At 45.7% G+C, this 18,119-nt stretch overlaps 1 protein-coding gene across 18 annotated transcripts in view; it reads left to right on the top strand.

Moving 5' to 3' along the window:
- The window catches only part of LOC111968621 (bridge-like lipid transfer protein family member 1), a 143,185-nt gene that overhangs the window by 69,133 nt on the left and 55,933 nt on the right, over positions 1 to 18,119 (top strand). For 12 of the 18 annotated variants that reach the window (XM_023994337.2, XM_023994331.2, XM_023994323.2 and 9 more), the window contains 17 exons: positions 836 to 979; positions 1,141 to 1,271; positions 1,368 to 1,570; positions 1,753 to 1,950; positions 2,103 to 2,314; positions 2,452 to 2,754; positions 7,683 to 7,835; positions 7,997 to 8,237; positions 8,424 to 8,578; positions 9,859 to 10,063; positions 10,299 to 10,466; positions 10,607 to 10,797; positions 10,875 to 11,050; positions 11,164 to 11,749; positions 13,307 to 13,505; positions 13,605 to 13,880; positions 17,979 to 18,072. In XM_023994337.2, coding sequence (XP_023850105.1) covers positions 836 to 979; positions 1,141 to 1,271; positions 1,368 to 1,570; positions 1,753 to 1,950; positions 2,103 to 2,314; positions 2,452 to 2,754; positions 7,683 to 7,835; positions 7,997 to 8,237; positions 8,424 to 8,578; positions 9,859 to 10,063; positions 10,299 to 10,466; positions 10,607 to 10,797; positions 10,875 to 11,050; positions 11,164 to 11,749; positions 13,307 to 13,505; positions 13,605 to 13,880; positions 17,979 to 18,072 — 3,635 coding nt within the window. The remainder of the gene's footprint in view (positions 1 to 835; positions 980 to 1,140; positions 1,272 to 1,367; positions 1,571 to 1,752; positions 1,951 to 2,102; positions 2,315 to 2,451; positions 2,755 to 7,682; positions 7,836 to 7,996; positions 8,238 to 8,423; positions 8,579 to 9,858; positions 10,064 to 10,298; positions 10,467 to 10,606; positions 10,798 to 10,874; positions 11,051 to 11,163; positions 11,750 to 13,306; positions 13,506 to 13,604; positions 13,881 to 17,978; positions 18,073 to 18,119) is intronic. The other 6 variants (XM_023994328.2, XM_070445146.1, XM_070445147.1 and 3 more) reach the window with 3 other exon arrangements.

Below are 18,119 nucleotides of genomic sequence, written 5' to 3' on the forward strand. Positions count from 1 at the left end.
CAACGTGGATCCAGGCACAACTTTCTTCACCAGCATAACAAACCAGACACCAAAATATTCTGGATATTTTTTGCAAACACCTTTTTTCCAGCACTTGGGCTGTTGTTGCGTCACATGCTCTATCACAACAGCTGTTCGTCACTTAACTGTTCTTCTGAAAATTCCTTCCTGGATCAGATATGTGAATATATCATGGCGTGACTAATCAGCTGGACACCAAATGCGCATCCAACAAGTATTATGCATAATTATTGAAGAACCACATTAATGACAGTATTGATTTAGGTTTCAAGGTTTTGCAATTGCATTTATTATTTTGGATTTGGGCATTCACCCCGTAACATACGGAGACATGAAATGTTACGGAATTTTACGTAGTTACACTGCAGTTCTGAGATCTCTATACAAAAAACTGTACGACAGCTAGATCCAAGATTCTTACAGTGTTCAAGTAAAATGTCTAATTTAACTGAATAATGCTTAATATATGATATAATGACAACTTTTGCTGCCATAAATGCGAGGACAGAAAAGGTATGTTTTATGTCACATGATTTTGGACAAATCCATCAAGTCACCAAACATGATAAAGGGTCAACATTTTAAATCAACTCGTGAATTTTATTGAATATAGCTATGATCCCATCTTACCTTAATTTAGTGACATGAAAAAAATGTACTTATTATTATCAATAACTTAACAGCAGTTACAAGTTGTCCAGCGTAGGAATTCCTCACTGGACCGTAGTTTATAGAAAGACCCATAAAGGGAATAGAGTGCAATTTTACATTTACCCTAAGATTGTCTTGTTTTGAAATGTTTCCCCCATTATAGAGCTCAGCCAAGCAGGAGCACAAGCTGTCCAAGACGGAGGGTACCACAGGCTCCCTCAACATGCCACATGGTCAAACGGACCTGAAGGTCAAACCAGACAATGTGAAGATCAAGGGCCTTCAAGCTAACGTGTCAATCCCTAAGGTAGGAATTGTGCCATGGAATTGTGCCAGGAAAATTGTATTGGACTTAAACAGAATTTAAACAAATTTGAAGTGAAATTAGCCGGAGTCGACTGTAGTTCAATGCTGATTCCTAGAGTTGCATCTCTAATGTCCCAAAAATCTTTCTCTCTGGCTGTACAGGTGAACCTGTGTCTGCTCCAGGCCTCTATAGAAGAATGTTCTCCCTTCAGCTCCAGTAAGAGCCACATCACACACGTCTCTCTGGTTGCTCTCTGCTTCGACAGGATCGTCACACAGTTTCGCATGAACAGGTAACCTCATTTCCACCAGCCTGCACCTGTCTCCTTAAGACAGACGCACACACACACAGTTACACCCTGTGCGTACCCTCTTGTCTGTCTCCACAGGGGCATAGTGGAGGAGACACCCAACACTGCAGAGCACGGCCGTCCCTCCGTAAACTTGGAGAAGTACGCCTCGGCCACCAAGATGCAGCCACAGTCTTCAGGCTCACTGCGCTCCAACGCCGGCATTGAGAAGGGCAAAGAGATCGCTGCCAAGCTTAACATCCACCGCATCCACTGCCAGCTACGAGGCCTGGATTCCAAAGGTGGGAATATGCTCTTTTTTTATTGACTGCTCTACAATGTGTTTTTTGAAACACCAGCCTGCACACCCAGCAGGCTGTCTATGACTGGAGTTAGAGACTTCTGCCCTAATATAATATTATGTGTTAGCCAGTTGTGAAGCAAAACTTTCAAATTTACTCATTTTTCCTGTCATGTGGTTAAGACATAGGGACATGTGCCATCACGGCCATCCCTTTTGAGAAGTCCAAAGTACTGTTCAGTCTGGAGGAAATAGATGAGTTTGCCCTTGTGGACGAGACTGAGAACTATGCGGCTGCAGACCTGGTCCGCACCGCCGCCTCCCTGGAGAAGTGGGGCTGGATCATGTTTGAGTGCGGAATCGAGAACCTCACCGTCAAAGGTAATTTGTCATTACGAAAGATATGCATATGCACTGTATATACACATTTAGATGAACTTTGAATTGACTGAATTAAAGTTGAATTGTTTGAATTGATGTTATTAACCCCAACCCTGTAACACTTTTGCCTGATTGTGTGTGGATATGTGCAGGCGGACGTCAGTCGGGTGCAGTGCTGTACAGTGCGTTTGGCATGATGGGGCAGTCGGGTACTGGCGTGAACACTGGCATGTTCAAATCCAATGGCTCATCAGGCTCTCAGACGGGCAGCGGCTACAGCACTGATGTATCTGATGACAACCTGCCTAACGACGCCACAAGCCCCAACTCTGATGCCAACGGAAACGCAGACTCTGACGATCAGGTAACTCATCACTTTCAACTGTTGTACTTGATCCAACCTCATTTCAGTAACGGAAAGCGTTCAGACAAAATATAGACTTGCTTCTCTCTCTTGCTCCCCTCTCATTGGCCTCTGTGTGGTGTCGATTGCTCTTGCAGGATGAAGGGGTGGAGTCTGACGACCTGAAGAAGGACCTCCCCCCCATGCCCCCGCCCCCTGACTCCAGCAGCATGAAGCTCACCATCAAGGAGATCTGGTTCAGCTTCGCTGCCCCAACCAACGTTCGCTCCCCCTCCCAGGCCATCTCCAGGCAGCTGAATCTCCTGAGCACAGCGACACCGGCGATCGGAGCCTGGTTGGTCCCCATCGACCAGCTTAAGTCTTCTCTGCGTAAGCTGGACATGGAGGGCACCTTGAGAGTGTGTGCTGTCATGGGCTGCATCATGACTGAAGCCTTGGAGGTCAGTACTGCACAGGTTGAGGGCTCCAATGCATTTTATCCATTAATAATCCTATATTTTCACGTAATTGTGTATTTTTGTCTGTCTATATTCTGTCTGTATATTTTGTCTATTGCTGTCAGCACCATTTTACCTGGTCAATTCAGGGTACATGTAAATGTATTTAGCAAATAAAGGTAATTCTGAGTCTGCAGTGCATTCGGAAAGTATTCAGACCCCTTGACTTTTTCCACATTCTGTTACGTTACAGCCCTATTCTAAAATGGATGAAAAAAATAAATCCTCCTCAATATACACACACAATACCCCATTATGACAAAGCAAAAACAGGTTTTTAGAAATGTTTGCAAATGTATAATAAAAAATGCCAAAAATAAGCACATTTACAAACAGTGTCATGCGAAAGTATTCACCCCCTTGGCATTTTTCCTATTTTGTTGTCTTAAAACCTGGAATTAAAATAGATTTTGGGGGGTTTGTATTATTTGATTTACACAACATGCCTACCACTTTGAAGATGCTAATTATTTTTTATCGTGAAACAAACAAGAAATAAGATACACAAAAAATATTACTTGAGCGTGCATAACTATTCACCCCCCCAAAGTCAATACTTTGTAGAGCCAGCAATTGCAGCAATTACAGCTGCAAGTCTCTTGGGGTATGTCTCTATAAGCTTGGCACATCTAGCCACTGGGATTTTTGCCCATTCTTCAAGGCAAAACTTGCTCCAGCTCCTTCAAGTTGGATGGGTTCCGCTGGTGTACAGCTATCTTTAAGTCATACCACAGATTTCAATTGGATTGAGGGTCTGGGCTTTGTTTCCCTTAAACAACTCGAGTGTTGCTTTAACAGTATGCTTAGGGTCATTGTCCTGCTGGAAGATGAACCCCGTCCCAGTCTCAAATCTCTGGAAGACTGTATTTAGCGCCATCCATCATTCCTTCAATTCTGACCAGTTTCCCAGTCCCTGCCGGTAAAAAAACATCCCCACAGCATGATGCTGTCACCATCATGCTTCACTGTGGGGATGATGTTCTCGGGGTGATGAGAGGTGTTGGGTTTGTGCCAGACATAGCGTTTTCCTTATGGCCAAAAAGCTACATTTTTTAGTCTCATCTGACAAGATTACCATCTTCCATATCTTTGGGGAGTCTCCCACATGCCTTTTTTTTTCGAACACCAACGTGTTTGCTTATTTTTTTCTTTAGGCAATGGCTTTTTTCTGGACACTCTCTCCGTAAGCCCAGCTCTGTGGAGTGTACCGCTTAAAGTGATTTTATGGACAGATACTCCAATCTCCGCTGTGGAGCTTTACAGCTCCTTCAGGGTTATCTTTGGTCTCTTTGTTGCCTCTGATTAATGCCCTCCTTGCCTGGTCCGTGAGTTTTGTGGGTGGCCCTCTCTTGGCAGGTTTGTTGTGGTGCCATATTCTTTCCATTTTTTAATAATGGATTTAATGGTGCTCAGTGGGATGTAAAAAGTTTCGAGTTTTTTTTTTTTATAACCCATCCCTGATCTGTACTTATCCCACATTTTCCCTGACCTGTTGGAGAGCTCCTTGGTCTTCATGGTGCCGCTTGCTTGGTGGTACCCTTGCTTAGTGGTGTTGGGGAGAACAAGTATTTGACACACTGCCGATTTTGCAGGTTTTCCTACTTACAAAGCATGTAGAGGTCTGTAATTTTTATCATAGGTACACTTCAACTGTGAGAGACGGAATCTAAAACAAAAATCCAGAAAATCACATTGTATGATTTTTAAGTAATTAATTTGCATTTTATTGCATGACATAAGTATTTGATCACCTACCAACCAGTAAGAATTCCGGTCTTCACAGACCTGTTAGTTTTCTTTAAGAAGCCCTCCTGTTCTCCACTCATTACCTGTATTAACTGCACCTGTTTGAACTTGTTACCTGTATAAAAGACACCTGTCCACACACTCAATCAACAACTCCAACCTCTCCACAATGGCCAAGACCAGAGAGCTGTGTAAGGACATCAGGGATACAATTGTAGACCTGCACAAGGCTGGGATGGGCTACAGGAACAATAGGCAAGCAGCTTGGCGAGAAGGCAACAACTGTTGGCGCAATTATAAGAAAATGGAAGAAGTTGAAGATGACGGTCAGTCACCCTCGCGTCTGGGGCTCCATGCAAGATCTCACCTCGTGGGGCATCAATGATCATGAGGAAGGTGAGGGATCAGCCAGAACTACAGCGCAGGACCTGGTCAATGACCTAAGAGAGCTGGGACCACAGTCTCAAAGAAAAACCATTAGTAACACACTATGCCGCATGGATTAAAATATTGCAGCGCACGCAAGGTACCCCTGCTCAAAGCCAGCGCATGTCCAGGCCCGTCTGAAGTTTGCCAATGACCATCTGGATGATCCAGAGGAGGAATGGGAGAAGGTCATGTGGTCTGATGAGACAAAAATAGAGCTTTTTGGTCTAAACTCCACTCGCCGTGTTTGGAGGAAAGAAAAGGATGAGTAAACCCCAAGAACACCATCCCAACCGTGAAGCATGGAGGTGGAAACATCATTCTTTGGGGAATGCTTTTCTGCAAAGGGGACAGGACGACTGCACCGTATTGAGGGGAGGATGGATCGGGCCATGTATCGCAAGATTTTGGCCAACAACCTCCTTCCCTCAGTAAGAGCATTGAAGATGGGTCGTGGCTGGGTCTTACAGCATGACAACGACCTGAAACACACAGCCAGGGCAACTAAGGAGTGGCTCCGTAAGAAGCATCTCAATGTCCTGGAGTGGCCTAGCCAGTCTCCAGACCTGAACCCAATAGAAAATCTTTGGAGGGAGCTGAAAGTCCGTATTGCCCAGCGACAGCCCCGAAACCTGAAGGATCTGGAGAAGGTCTGCATGAAGGAGTGGGCCAAAATCCCTGCTGCAGTGGTGCAAACCTGGTCAAGAACTACAGGAAACGTATGATCTCTGTAATTGCAAACAAAGGTTTCTGTACCAAATATTAAGTTCTGCTTTTCTGATGTATCAAATACTTATGTCATGCAATAAAATGCAAATGAATTACTTAAAAATCTTACAATGTGATTTTCTGGATTTTTGTTTTAGATTCCGTCTCTCACAGTTGTAGTGTACCTATGAAGTAGGAAAAGTAGTGTACCTATGAAGTAGGAAACCCTGCAAAATCGGCAGTGTATCAAATACTTGTTCTCCCCACTGTATATTTTTACTGAGATCATGTGACAGATCATGTGACACTTAGATTGCACACAGGTGGACTTTATTTAACTAATTATGTTACTTCTGAAGGTAATTGGTTGCACCAGATCTTATTTAGGGGCTTCATAGCAAAAGGGGTTAATACATAATCACGCACCACTTTTCCGTTTTTGATTTTGTTGAATTGTTTTTAAACAAGTTATTTTTTTCGTTTCACTATTTTGTGTATGTCTATTACATAAAATCAAAATCTATTTAAGGTTGTAATGCAACAAAATAGGAAAAACGCCAAGGGGGATGAATACTTTTGCAAGGAACTGTATGTATTCAGACCCTTTACTCAGTACTTTGTTAAAGCACCTTTGGCAGCGATTACAGCCTCAAGTCTTCTTGGGTATGACTTTACAAGCTTATCACACCTGTATTTGGGGAGTTTCTCCCATTCTTCTCTGCAGATTCTCTCAAGCTGCACAGCTATTTTCAGATCTCTGCAGAGATGTTCGATCGGGTTCAAGTCCGGGCTCTGGCTGGGCCACTCAAGGACATTGAGACTTGTCCCGAATCCACTCCTGCGTTTTGGCTGTGTGCTTAGGGTCATTGTCCTATTGAAAGGTGAATCTTCACCCCAGTCTGAGCACTCTGGAGCAGAATTTCATCAAGGATCTCTCTATACTTTGCTCCGTTCATCTTTCCCTCGATCCTGACAAGTCTCCCAGTCCCTGCCGCTGGAAAACATCCCCACAGTATGATGCTTCCACCACCATGCTTCACCGTAGGGATGGTGCCAGGTTTCCTGCAGATGTGACTTTTGGCATTCATGCCAAAGAGATCAGTCTTGGTTTCATCAGACCAGAGATCCTTGTTTCTCATGGTCTGAGAGTCCTTCAGGTGCCTTTTGGCAAACTCCAAGCGGGCTGTCATGTGCCTTTTACTGAGGAGTGGCTTCCATCTGGCCACTCTACCATAAAGGCCTGATTGGTGGAGTGCTGCAGAGATGGTTGTACTTTTGGAAGGTTCTCCCATCTCCACAGAGGAACTCTGGAGCTCTGTCAATGTGACCATCGGTTTCTTGGTAACCTCCCTAACCAAGGCCCTTCTCCCCCGATTTCTCAGTTTGGCTGGGCGAATCTTGGTGGTTCCAAACTTTTTCCATTAAGAATGATGGAGGCCACTGTGTTCTTGGGGACCTTCAATGCTGCAGACATTTTCTGGTACCCTTCCCCAGATCTGTGCCTCTACACAATCCTGTGCCAGAGCTCTACGGCCCTTCGACCTCATGGCTTGGTTTTTGCTCTGACATGCACTGTCAGCTTTGGGACCTTTATATAGACAGATGTGTGCCTTTCCAAATCATATCCAATCAATTGAATTTACCACAGGTGGACTCCAATCAAGTTGTTGAAACATCTCAAGGATGATCAATGGAAACAGGATGCACTTGAGCTCAATTTCAAGTCTCATAGCAAAGGGTCTGATTACTTATGTAAATAACATTTTTTATACATTTGCTAACATTCTAATAACATGTTTTTGCTTTGTCATTATGGGGTATTGTGTGTACATTGATGAAGATAAAAAAAATAATTAATAATAATAAAATTTAAAAAAATCCATTTTAGAATAAGGCTGTAACGTAACAAAATGTGGAAAAAGGGGTCTGAATACTTTCCGAATGCACAGTGTATGAGACACATTCCCTTTTCTTTCCTTTGTTCTCTACAGAAAAAGAGTATCCACATCCCCTTCCGGAGCAAGTACAACAGGGTGACCAAGCGAGCACGCTACCTCCATGAGAACCCCTCTTGTCTCCTGTGTAACATCCTGCATCGCTACCTACAGCAGGCTGACTACTCAGTGATAGAGGAGGCCACTATGGTGAGACGTGTGTGTTTGCATTTAAAGGCTTGAGAACTTCAGTCTGTGCCATGATTGCCTGAATCAGGGTTGTTAGTGCTGGGCTGGAAGTAGCTCTCATGGATCTACCCTAAGTTAACTCCTAATTATCCATTTAACCCATCTCATCTTGTCCTCTTTAGAATGACGGGCTGCCTGCCCTGGTGACCCTGAAAAAGGGTCTGGTGGCTCTGGCCCGTCAGTGGATGAAGTTTATTGTGGTGACCCAAGGCTTCAAGGCCATCGGCCTGATGAGGCCCAACCAGCTGCCCAAACCCAAGGAGACCCCCCTGCAGCAGACCTACCAGGTCCAGGGCCTGGACAACGGAGCTGCGCTGCAGAGTGACACCAGCGCCGACGGGGCCGAGTTCGAGTTCGACGCAGGTAGGAACCTTTGCCCTGAGTGTTTTTATTTTTTATGAATATTCTGGTAAATGAATACGACAGAGACTTTATCAAAACAATTGTACTGAAAAGTCCCCTCACATGTTAATGAATTTGATGATGGGGATGACAATGCATGCAGTATGTTGGTCCAATGGGTTATATCATGTTGTAAATGCTGTCCAGCCACAGTGAGTGAACACACCATGCTGCTGGAGGGAGCATGCAGCCGCCCCCCGCCCACAGGAGACAAATCTGGACCGGTCAGTGGGGTGGAGATCATGAGGAAGCTGTCCAAGTCCCACACACACAGTGAATCTGCCCTCAAAATAAAGGTAAAGGTGTGTGTCTTAACTGGGTATCCACCTGTCTGTCTGCATTGTCTACTGAAGAAAAATATAAACGCAACAATTTCAATGATTTTACTGAGTTACAGTTTATATAAGGAAACCAGTCAATTTAAATAAATTCTGTAGGCATTTATATATGGATTTCACATGACTGGGCAGGGGCACAGCCATGGGTGGGCCTGGGAGGGAATAGGCCCACCCACTGGGGAGCCAGGCCCAGCCAATCATAATGTTTTTCCTCCACAAAAGGGCTTTATTATAGACAGAAATACTCCTCAGTTTCATCAGCTGTCTGGGTGGCTGGTCTCAGACAATCCCGCAGGTGACGAAACTGTATGTGGAGGTTCTAGGCTGCCGTGAAATGGTGTTTTTTACATTGGATAAAAGTAGAGACTCATAGCTACAAAATGGTATATCATACACTGCATTTGAGGAACAATGGGAAAGTAATTCTGCTTTGAAAGTTGATAAACTTGTAAACTCACTTTTGAGAACAAATCGCCTTTGAATGTTTTGATATCTAGTGAAGAGCTCTTTTTTGTCTACACCCATTCAGCATCATTCACACCCTCTTAACTTTAGCCCCACCCGTCTCGTTTCGCTCTTGGAGCGCACACCTGACGCTCTAGCCGATGATTTGCTTACTTCTGGATAACATGAAAACAGCCTAACCAACTCTGCTGGCAACAATTTCATTACACTTTTTTGCATACGTTTACTGACACCAACCATATTCAATGGGTGTTGTACATATACCACGTTATGTTAGCTAGCTAACAGTACACTTTAGCTTGAAATTAAACCACTTTCTGTCAAAATTAGAAATGTGTAATATCTGGAAAAAATAGCTAGCTATCTTACCTGTATCATCATGCATGATGGACGCGTCTCCCTGTCAGGAATGCCATACCACGGTTGCCCTTAGTTGGAAGGTTGTTAGCTTTTTCTGTGGCTTAACCAACAAGGCTTGTAATTTTAGAAATGTTATTCATATTTACAGATGGCATACAAGTTTGTTATTAAGGCACATGAAAGGTCACATGTTCGAAAAGGTATTTCTGCCCAAGAAAATTGATAAAAAAATATTTTTACGTTCAAATGGCTCTCCTGTGAAGTCGTGACTTGCGACATACGCCTAGTTTCCTGAATCGGGTCACATTTTTGTTCAGTATATATGGGTGGACAGGGGCGACAGGGAAGTACCACTTTCCATTATACAATAGGAATGCATTTGTTTTCACACTATTGATATGGGTGTGTGTCTTCCTCAGGGCTCCCACCCATACCAGTCCCTGAGCTACACCAGCGGGGACACGGCGGCTGACTCTCCTGCCCATGTGAGTCGCGTGGGCATGCCTGCCAAGGACAGTCCCCGTAAGGAGAGTCTGTTGAGCTACCTGACTGGCAGCTTCCCCAGCCTGCACAACCTGCTGGAGGGTACACCCCAGAGGAATGAGCCCACCACCAAGAGCACAGGTAGACTGCCATTGTCCTTAGAACGTTACCATGGGATAGACCAGGGTTTCCCACACCTGGTTCAGACTTGGGTTGCCTTCCAATTCCATACCCTCGTCCCCAAAGTGTGAACATTGTCGAAAAGTATGGCTTATATATATTTATACTAGTTCTATTCCTTTTCGAGCCACAATGATAGAGAATTGGTAGAGAATTGGACTGCAACATTACATTACATATTTGCGTCCCCCTTTAGGTAACAGTGTGGGCCCAGATGTATTGACGGAGCACCCCCTGCTGTCAGAGCCCTCTTCTGTCAGCTTCTACAACTGGATGTCCAACGCTGTGGGCAACCGGGGCGGAGGGAACGCTGTACCCCAGGAGTCCCCCATCAACCGCTCCCAGCACAACAGCCTGCAGACAGGTAGAGGGAATGTTTTGGGAATCTTAGGGGGGAATGTTGGTCAGCGAGCCGCTGTGCAGCTCGCTAACCAACCCCGACGCTCACGGTAGAAGAATGTCAAAACAGGTCACCCTAAGTGTCTGTTACCCATTGCTCCTCAGGCGTCACCTGTAACCTCCCCACCATCCCATCAGCATCAGACTTCAACACGGTGCTGTCCAGCGACCAGAACACTCTTGATGGAACACAGTCTCAACACTCTCAGCACAGCACCAGCCAGGATGACATAATGATGGCCGACATCGAGGAGGGCAATCAGTGTCCCGCCGCTGTGCAGCTCGCTGACGCACAGGTAACCTGTTGAGCGTGCGGGTGGTTGTGTTTGTGATAATTCTAATGATTCCCTCTCCCTTTCCTCAATTCACACAGGTTGTGTTCAAGCCTCTGCTGAGTCACACAGGGATCCAGGCGCAGGATACCACTCCTCTCAGCTACAAGATGTATTTTGGAGAGCACCTCTCCTTCTCCGGCACCTTGGAGTGTCTCAGAGCAGACATTGTGGACTCAGACACGTCCAAGGAGCGGAAGAACAAACGCTCCAAAAGGTAAATAAACCTTGTATCTAAATAAAGATAATGTATGCCTGGTTATTATTTGTCCCATTATCTACCACTCATAAGTAATCTTGCTCTCTACCCCTCTCCATCTCTCCCTGCAGACAGGGCATGCCTAACCTCCCTCCGCTGGAGTTCAAACCGGCCCTGCTGATCGAGACCTTCAGTCTAAACTCTGTGTTGATGGAGAAGTCTACCAGCACTGGACCCCCCAACTCCACGGCCGTTCCTTTCGCCTTCCACGACCTCAACCGGCGCCACTACAACACCTTCCACTGCGACTTCACCATCGCCTGCCAGGCCATCAGCCAGCGTGTGGATATGGCCCTGGTGCGCCTCATCCACCAGTTCAGTACCATGGTGGACGACATCAAAGCCACGCAGACAGACATCAAGCTGAGTCGCTACACAGCCGGCTCCACCTCCCCCACGCCCACCTTCAAGGCAAGGCCCTACCGACACTTCCGCTCTTCTGACTTCAGCCGCAGCTCGCGGGGAAGCATCAACGGAGCCGGGCGGAGTGGGGCTGGCGGCGGCGGGAACACGGCTCAGAGAAGCAAGCGAGGTGGAGGAGGGGGTCAACCACCCAACGGCCCCCCTTCAGCACTGGACTCACTGGGTAGGAGGGAGCCCCGGGGACGCAACACGCTGGGTCGCTCGGAGCGTCGGACCTCCAAGGTACATCAACCAGTATGTGTCTTCATTTTGGAATGTTTTATGTACACTGAACAAAAATAGAAATGCAACATGCAACAATTTCAAAGATATTACTGAGTTACAGTTCATATAAGGAAATCTGTCAATTTAAATAAATAAATTGGGCCCTAATCTATTGATTTCACATAACTGGGAATACAGATATGCATCTGTTGGTCACAGAAGGTATGGGCGCGGATCAGGAAACCAGTCAGTATCTAGTGTGACCACCATTTGCCTTAATGCAGTGCATAGAGTTGATCAGGCTGTTGACTGAGGCCGGTAAATGTTGTCCTACTCCTCTTCAATGGCTGTGCAAAGTTGCTGGATATTGCCGGGAACTGTAATACACTGTCGTACACGTCGATCCAGACCATCCCAAACATACTCAATGGGGGACATGTCTGGTGAGTGTGCAGGCCTTATAAGAACTGGGACATTTTCAGCTTCAGTTTTTGTATTCATTTTGTATTACATGTTTTGGTGTGTCCTTGCAACATGGGGCCGTGCATTATCATGCTGAAACATAAGGTGAATGTCGGATGAATGGCACGACAATGGGCCTCAGGATCTCATCACGGTATCTCTGTGCATTCAAATTGCCATCGATACAATACAATTGTGTTCATTGTCCGTAGCTTGTGCCTGCCAAGACCATAACCACATCGCCACCATGGAGCACTCTGTTCACAACGTTGACATCAGCAAACCGCTCGCCCAAACAACGCCATACACGCTGTCTGCCATCTACCTGGTACAGTTGAAACCTGGATTCATCCCTGAAGAGCACACTTCTCCAGCGTGCCAGTGGTCATCGAAGGTGGCATTTGCCCGCTGAAGTTGATTACGACGCCGAACTGCAGTCAGGTGAAGTCCCTGGTGAGGACGACAAGCAGATTCTTTGGTTGTGCAAAACCACAGTTTCATCAGCTGTCTGGGGGGCTGGTCTCAGACGATCCCACAGGTGAAGAAGCTGGATGTGGAGGTCCTGGGCTGGTGTGCTTACACATGGTCTGCGGTTGTGAGGCCGGGTTGGACGTACTGCCAAATTCTCTAAAACGATGTTGGAGGCGGCTTATGGTAGAGAAATTAACATTACATTCTCTGGCAACAGCTCTGTTGGACATTCCAGTAGTCAGCATGCCAATTGCATACTCCCTCAAAACTTGAGCTGTCTGGCATTGTATTGTGTGGCAAAACTGCACATGTTATAGTGACCTTTTATTGTCCCCAGCACAAGCTGCACCTGTGTAATAATCATACTGTTTAATCAGCTTCTTGATATGCCACACTTGTCAGGTGGATGTATTATCTTGGCAATGGAGAAATGATCACTAACAGGGATGTCAACAAATTTGTGCACAAAGTTTGAGAGAAAAGCTTTTTGTGCGTATAGAACATTTCTAGGATCTTTTATGTCAGCTCATTAAACATAGGACCAACACTTTACATGTTGCGTTTATATTTTTGTTCAGTATATATTTCTCAGTGATCTATCAGATGATGTATGCTCGGTTTCTATTGGTACATTTAATGAATCTATTGATGAAGGTGTCGCGGAAGGGCTCTCGGGACGTGGCTGACCACACAGCCATCCAAATGGATGATTCCGACTCCATCACAGTGTCAGAGCAGAGCGAGCCCTCTGCAGAGTGCTGGCAGAACATGTACAAGCTGCTCAACTTCTACTCACTCATCTCTGACCCAACGGGTATCCTGGAGAAGAGCTCCCCTGAGAACTGCATCTCGGGTAAGGCTCTCTCTCTCCCTCACCCATCTCTAGCCCCTACCCCCTAGGCACTTAGAAATATCAATTATTAATAGTATTTTTTGTGTGTGATCTGTGCAGACGGTGGCCGCAGTCCCTCGGAGCCCCTGTGCAGGGTGATCTTTGAGAACGAGCAGGAGGACCCCACCACCCCCACTAACAAGCCCCCATCTGGGCTAGGTGCTGGGGGCAGACGGCGCAGCCTGGTGAGTTCTGAGCCACAGCACGTCACCCTCATCGTGTTTGGCATCGGCATGGTGAACCGCACCCACCTGGAGGCCGACATCGGGGGCCTGACCATGGAGGCAGAGCTGAAGAAGATCCACGGCAGCTTCACACTCAAGGAAAAGATGAAGGGTGAGGCTCTTAGTAGTGATGCGTGGGTTGACTCATAACCTGCAGTCCCTGCGGTTATATCTGTGGGGCGGGCGTGTTTAGGATTATTAAATATTGTGTGGATGAAGGGCGGGTAGGTGGCAGGCGGGTTGAGTGAAGAGAAAATAATAGCCTACCTGAAAACATCCATAAATGTCTCATTCTTTTGCAATTATTTTGCAATTTATACAGGCTACATTACTGAGTTACAGTAATGTAACATGTGTTTGGCGCCGACAGAGATGGACGCCTCGCTTCGCGTTCTTAGGAAACTATGCAGTATTTCGTTTTTTTATGTATTATTTCTTACACTATTACCCCAGGAAATCTTAAGTCTTATCACATACAGCCAGGAGGAACTTTTGGATATAAGAGCAACGCCAACTTACCAACATTACGACCAGGAATACGACTTTCCCAAAGCGGATCCTCTGTTTGGACCACCACCCAGGACAATGGATCGGATCCCAGTATGCGACCCAAAATAACGGCGCCGCAGACGGAGCGGTCTTCTGGTCAGGCTCCGTAGACAGGCACACCGCCCACCGCTCCCGAGTATACTACTCGCCAATTTCCAGTCTCTTGACAACAAGGTAGACTAAATTCGAGCAAGGGTTGCCTTCCAGAGAGACATCAGAGATTGTAACATTCTTTGTTTCACGGAAACATGGCTCACTCGGGATGCGTTATCAGTGTCGGTACAGCCACCCGGTTTCTTCACACATCACGCCAACAGAAACAAACATCTATCTGGTAAGAAGAAGGGCGGGGGTGTATGCCTTATGATTAACGAGTCGTGGTGTGATCATAACAACATACAGGAACTCAAGTACTTTTGTTCACCTGACCTATAATTCCTTACGATCAAATGCCGACCGCATTATCTACCAAGAGAATTCGATTATAATCACAGCCGTGTATATCCCCCCCAAGCAGACACCTCGACGGCCCTGAAAGAACTTCATTGGACTCTATGTAAACTGGAAACCATATATCCTGAGGCTGCATTTATTGTAGCTGGGGATTTTAACAAGGCTAATCTGAAAACAAGGCTCCCTAAATTTTATCAGCATATTGAATGCGCGACCCGGGCTGGCAACACTCTGGATCATTGCTACTCTAATTTCCGCGACGCATACAAAGTCCTCCCTCGCCCTCCTTTCGGCAAATCTGACCACGACTCCATTTTGTTGCTCCCAGCCTATAGACAGAAACTAAAACAGGAAACGCCCGTGCTCAGGTCTGTCCAACGCTGGTCCGACCAGTCTGATTCCACGCTTCAAGATTGCTTCGATCACGTGGACTGGGATATGTTACGGATAGCATCAGATAATAACATTGATGTATACGCTGATTCGGTGAGCGAGTTTATTAGCAAGTGCATCGGTGATGTGGTACCCACGGTGACTATTAAATCCTTCCCCAACCAGAAACTGTGGATTGATGGCAGCATTTGTGCAAAACTGAAAGCGTGAACCACTGCTTTTAATCATGGTAAGGCGACCGGAAACATGACCGAATACAAACAGTGTAGCTAGTCCCGCTGCAAGGCAATCAAACAAGCTGAGTGTCAGTATAGAGACAAAGTAGAGTCGCAATTCAACGGCTCAGACACAAGACATATGTGGCAGAGTCTACAGTCAATCACGGACTACAAAAAGGAAACCAGCCCCGTCACGGACACCGATGTCTTGCTCCCAGACAAAATATACAACTTCTTTGCTCGCTTTGAGGACAAGACAGTGCCACTGACACGGCCCGCTACCAAAACCTGCGGGCTCTCCTTCACCACAGCCAACGTGAGTAAAACATTTAAACATGTTAACCCTCGCAAGGCTGCCGGCCCAGACGGCATCCCTAGCCGCGTCCTCAGAGCATGCGCAGACCAGCTGGCAGGTGTGTTTACGGACATATTCAATCAATCGCTATCCCAGTCTGCTGTTCCCACATGCTTCAAGAGGGCCACCGTGGTTCCTGTTCCCAAGAAAGCTAAGGTAACTGAGCTAAACGACTATCGCCCCATAACACTCACTTACGTCATCATGAAGTGCTTTGAGAGACTAGTCAAGGATATCACCTCCACCCTACTTGACACCCTAGACCCACTCCAATTTGCTTACCGCCCCAATAGGTCCACAGACAACGCAATCGCAACCACACAGACAGCGTCGTGAATAAGGCGCAACAGCGCCTCTTCAACCTCAGGAGGCTGAAGAAATTTGGCTTGTCAAGAAAAACACTCACAAACTTTTACAGATGCACAATCGAGAGCATCCTGTCGGGCTGTATCACCGCCTGGTACGGCAACAACCGTAAGGCTTTCCAGAGTGTAGTGAGGTCTACACAACGCATCACCGGGGGCAAACTACCTGCTCTCCAGGACACCTACACCACCCAATGTCACAGGAAGGCCAAAAAGATCATCAAGGACAACAGCCACCCGAGCCACTGCCTGTTCACCCCGCTATCATCCAGAAGGCGAGGTCAGTAGAGGTGCATCAAAGCTGGGACCGAGAGACTGAAAAACAGCTTCTATCTCAAGTCCATCAGACTGTTAAACAGCCACCACTAACATTATGTGGCTGCTGCCAACATACAGACTCAAATCTCTAGCCACTTTTATAATTACCATTTTGATGTAATAAATGTATCACTAGTCACTTAAACAATGCCACTTTATATAATGTTTACATACCCTACATTACTCATACCCGTTCGGCCATCGCTCATCCATATATTTATATGTACATATTCTTAATCATTCCTTTACACTTGTGTGTATAAGGTAGTTGTTGTGAAATTGTTACATTACTTGTTAGATATTACTGCATGGTCAGAACTAGAAGCACAAGCATTTCACTTCGCTCGCATTAACATCTGCTAACCATATGTATGTGACCAATAAAATTTGATTTGATTTGATACATTGAGGTTTTTCTTTCATTATTTTAGGCTATCTGACATTAGAGCGTAAGTCTAAGCTTCAGGGCCTAACTGTACATGTGCCAAATAGCCTACACTCCAATTGCCAAATGCTTTTGGGTACGGGCATAATAAGTTTATGTAGATCCACAGAGGGGGAAAAAGGACAATGTCAGAGTTGAATTCAATAAGAGCTGCGAAATAAAGAGAAGGGAGAGCAAGAAAAGTCATGTTTAGGAACGATTTAATGAAGTTGTAATAAAGGATGATTGTATTGCCGGCTATGTTATGTGTGATTGTGAGAAGCTATACAAATTCAACAGTCACACGATGGGGACTTCAAATAGGGCTATGGCACGTCAAGGGAACTGTAGCCTGCTGTTCAGATCGGTTAAATTGAAACTGAAATCTGGACTGTAACTGTAGGGCTATAACCTCTGACATAGCCTTAATGTTAACTCCTGCAGAATTAAGCATTTCTTGCAGTTATATACCAAAGGTATGCTAAATTTGGACTCGGGAACAGGACTAGAGAAATCTGTTGTCTTTCTTTTCAGCATCGTGAGAGAATGCGAAGTTAGATAGTTATTTTTTTTGTTATTGCATTTTCTCCCCGGTCCCTGAACGTCTTTGCGCCGCGGAAGAAGCAGGGATGCCAGAGAACTTGACCGATGTCAACTGAATTGAAGCATTCATTCTACCGATTTATGGTATTGTTCTGGTGAGCAAGGGTTTATATAGTCTTCTAGGTCAACATATAATGACAGAAGATAAGCTGCTTGTATCTAATTGTAGACATGTTGACAAACAAATAGCCTTCCAAAATGTCAGAAATGATAAACAGAAACATATCTAAATCAGGCAAATAAAATCATGCACCCCCTGTCAAAAATGGTTACGTTGTCTCTGACTGTAGACTACAGCGCATTTTCTATATTAGCAAGTTATGGTCGGGTGCGAGCCTCAGATTTTCACTTTATCACATATAGTCGGGCGGTTGCGGATCGGTTATTAACAATTGCGGGCCGGTGCGGGTGAACAAACCGGTGAGCCGCGCACCATTAGCTCTTGGTTTACGTCACTAGTTCAATACACTGCCTCTTTGTATTACATTTTGCAGTACCTTATCTGGATGATAACTCCAAAATCTGTTTTCAGACATACTGCACCAGAAGATGACAGAAACGTGTGCATCAGCCCACATAGGAGGAGTAAACATTGTGCTCCTGGAGGGTATCACGCCAGACATTCAGTAAGTACTGCTCAAATTTAGGCACATAGCTGCTTCATTTGCATTTT

This window comes from Salvelinus sp. IW2-2015, linkage group LG9 (assembly GCF_002910315.2).
Source record: "Salvelinus sp. IW2-2015 linkage group LG9, ASM291031v2, whole genome shotgun sequence".
Taxonomy (NCBI): domain Eukaryota; kingdom Metazoa; phylum Chordata; class Actinopteri; order Salmoniformes; family Salmonidae; genus Salvelinus; species Salvelinus sp. IW2-2015.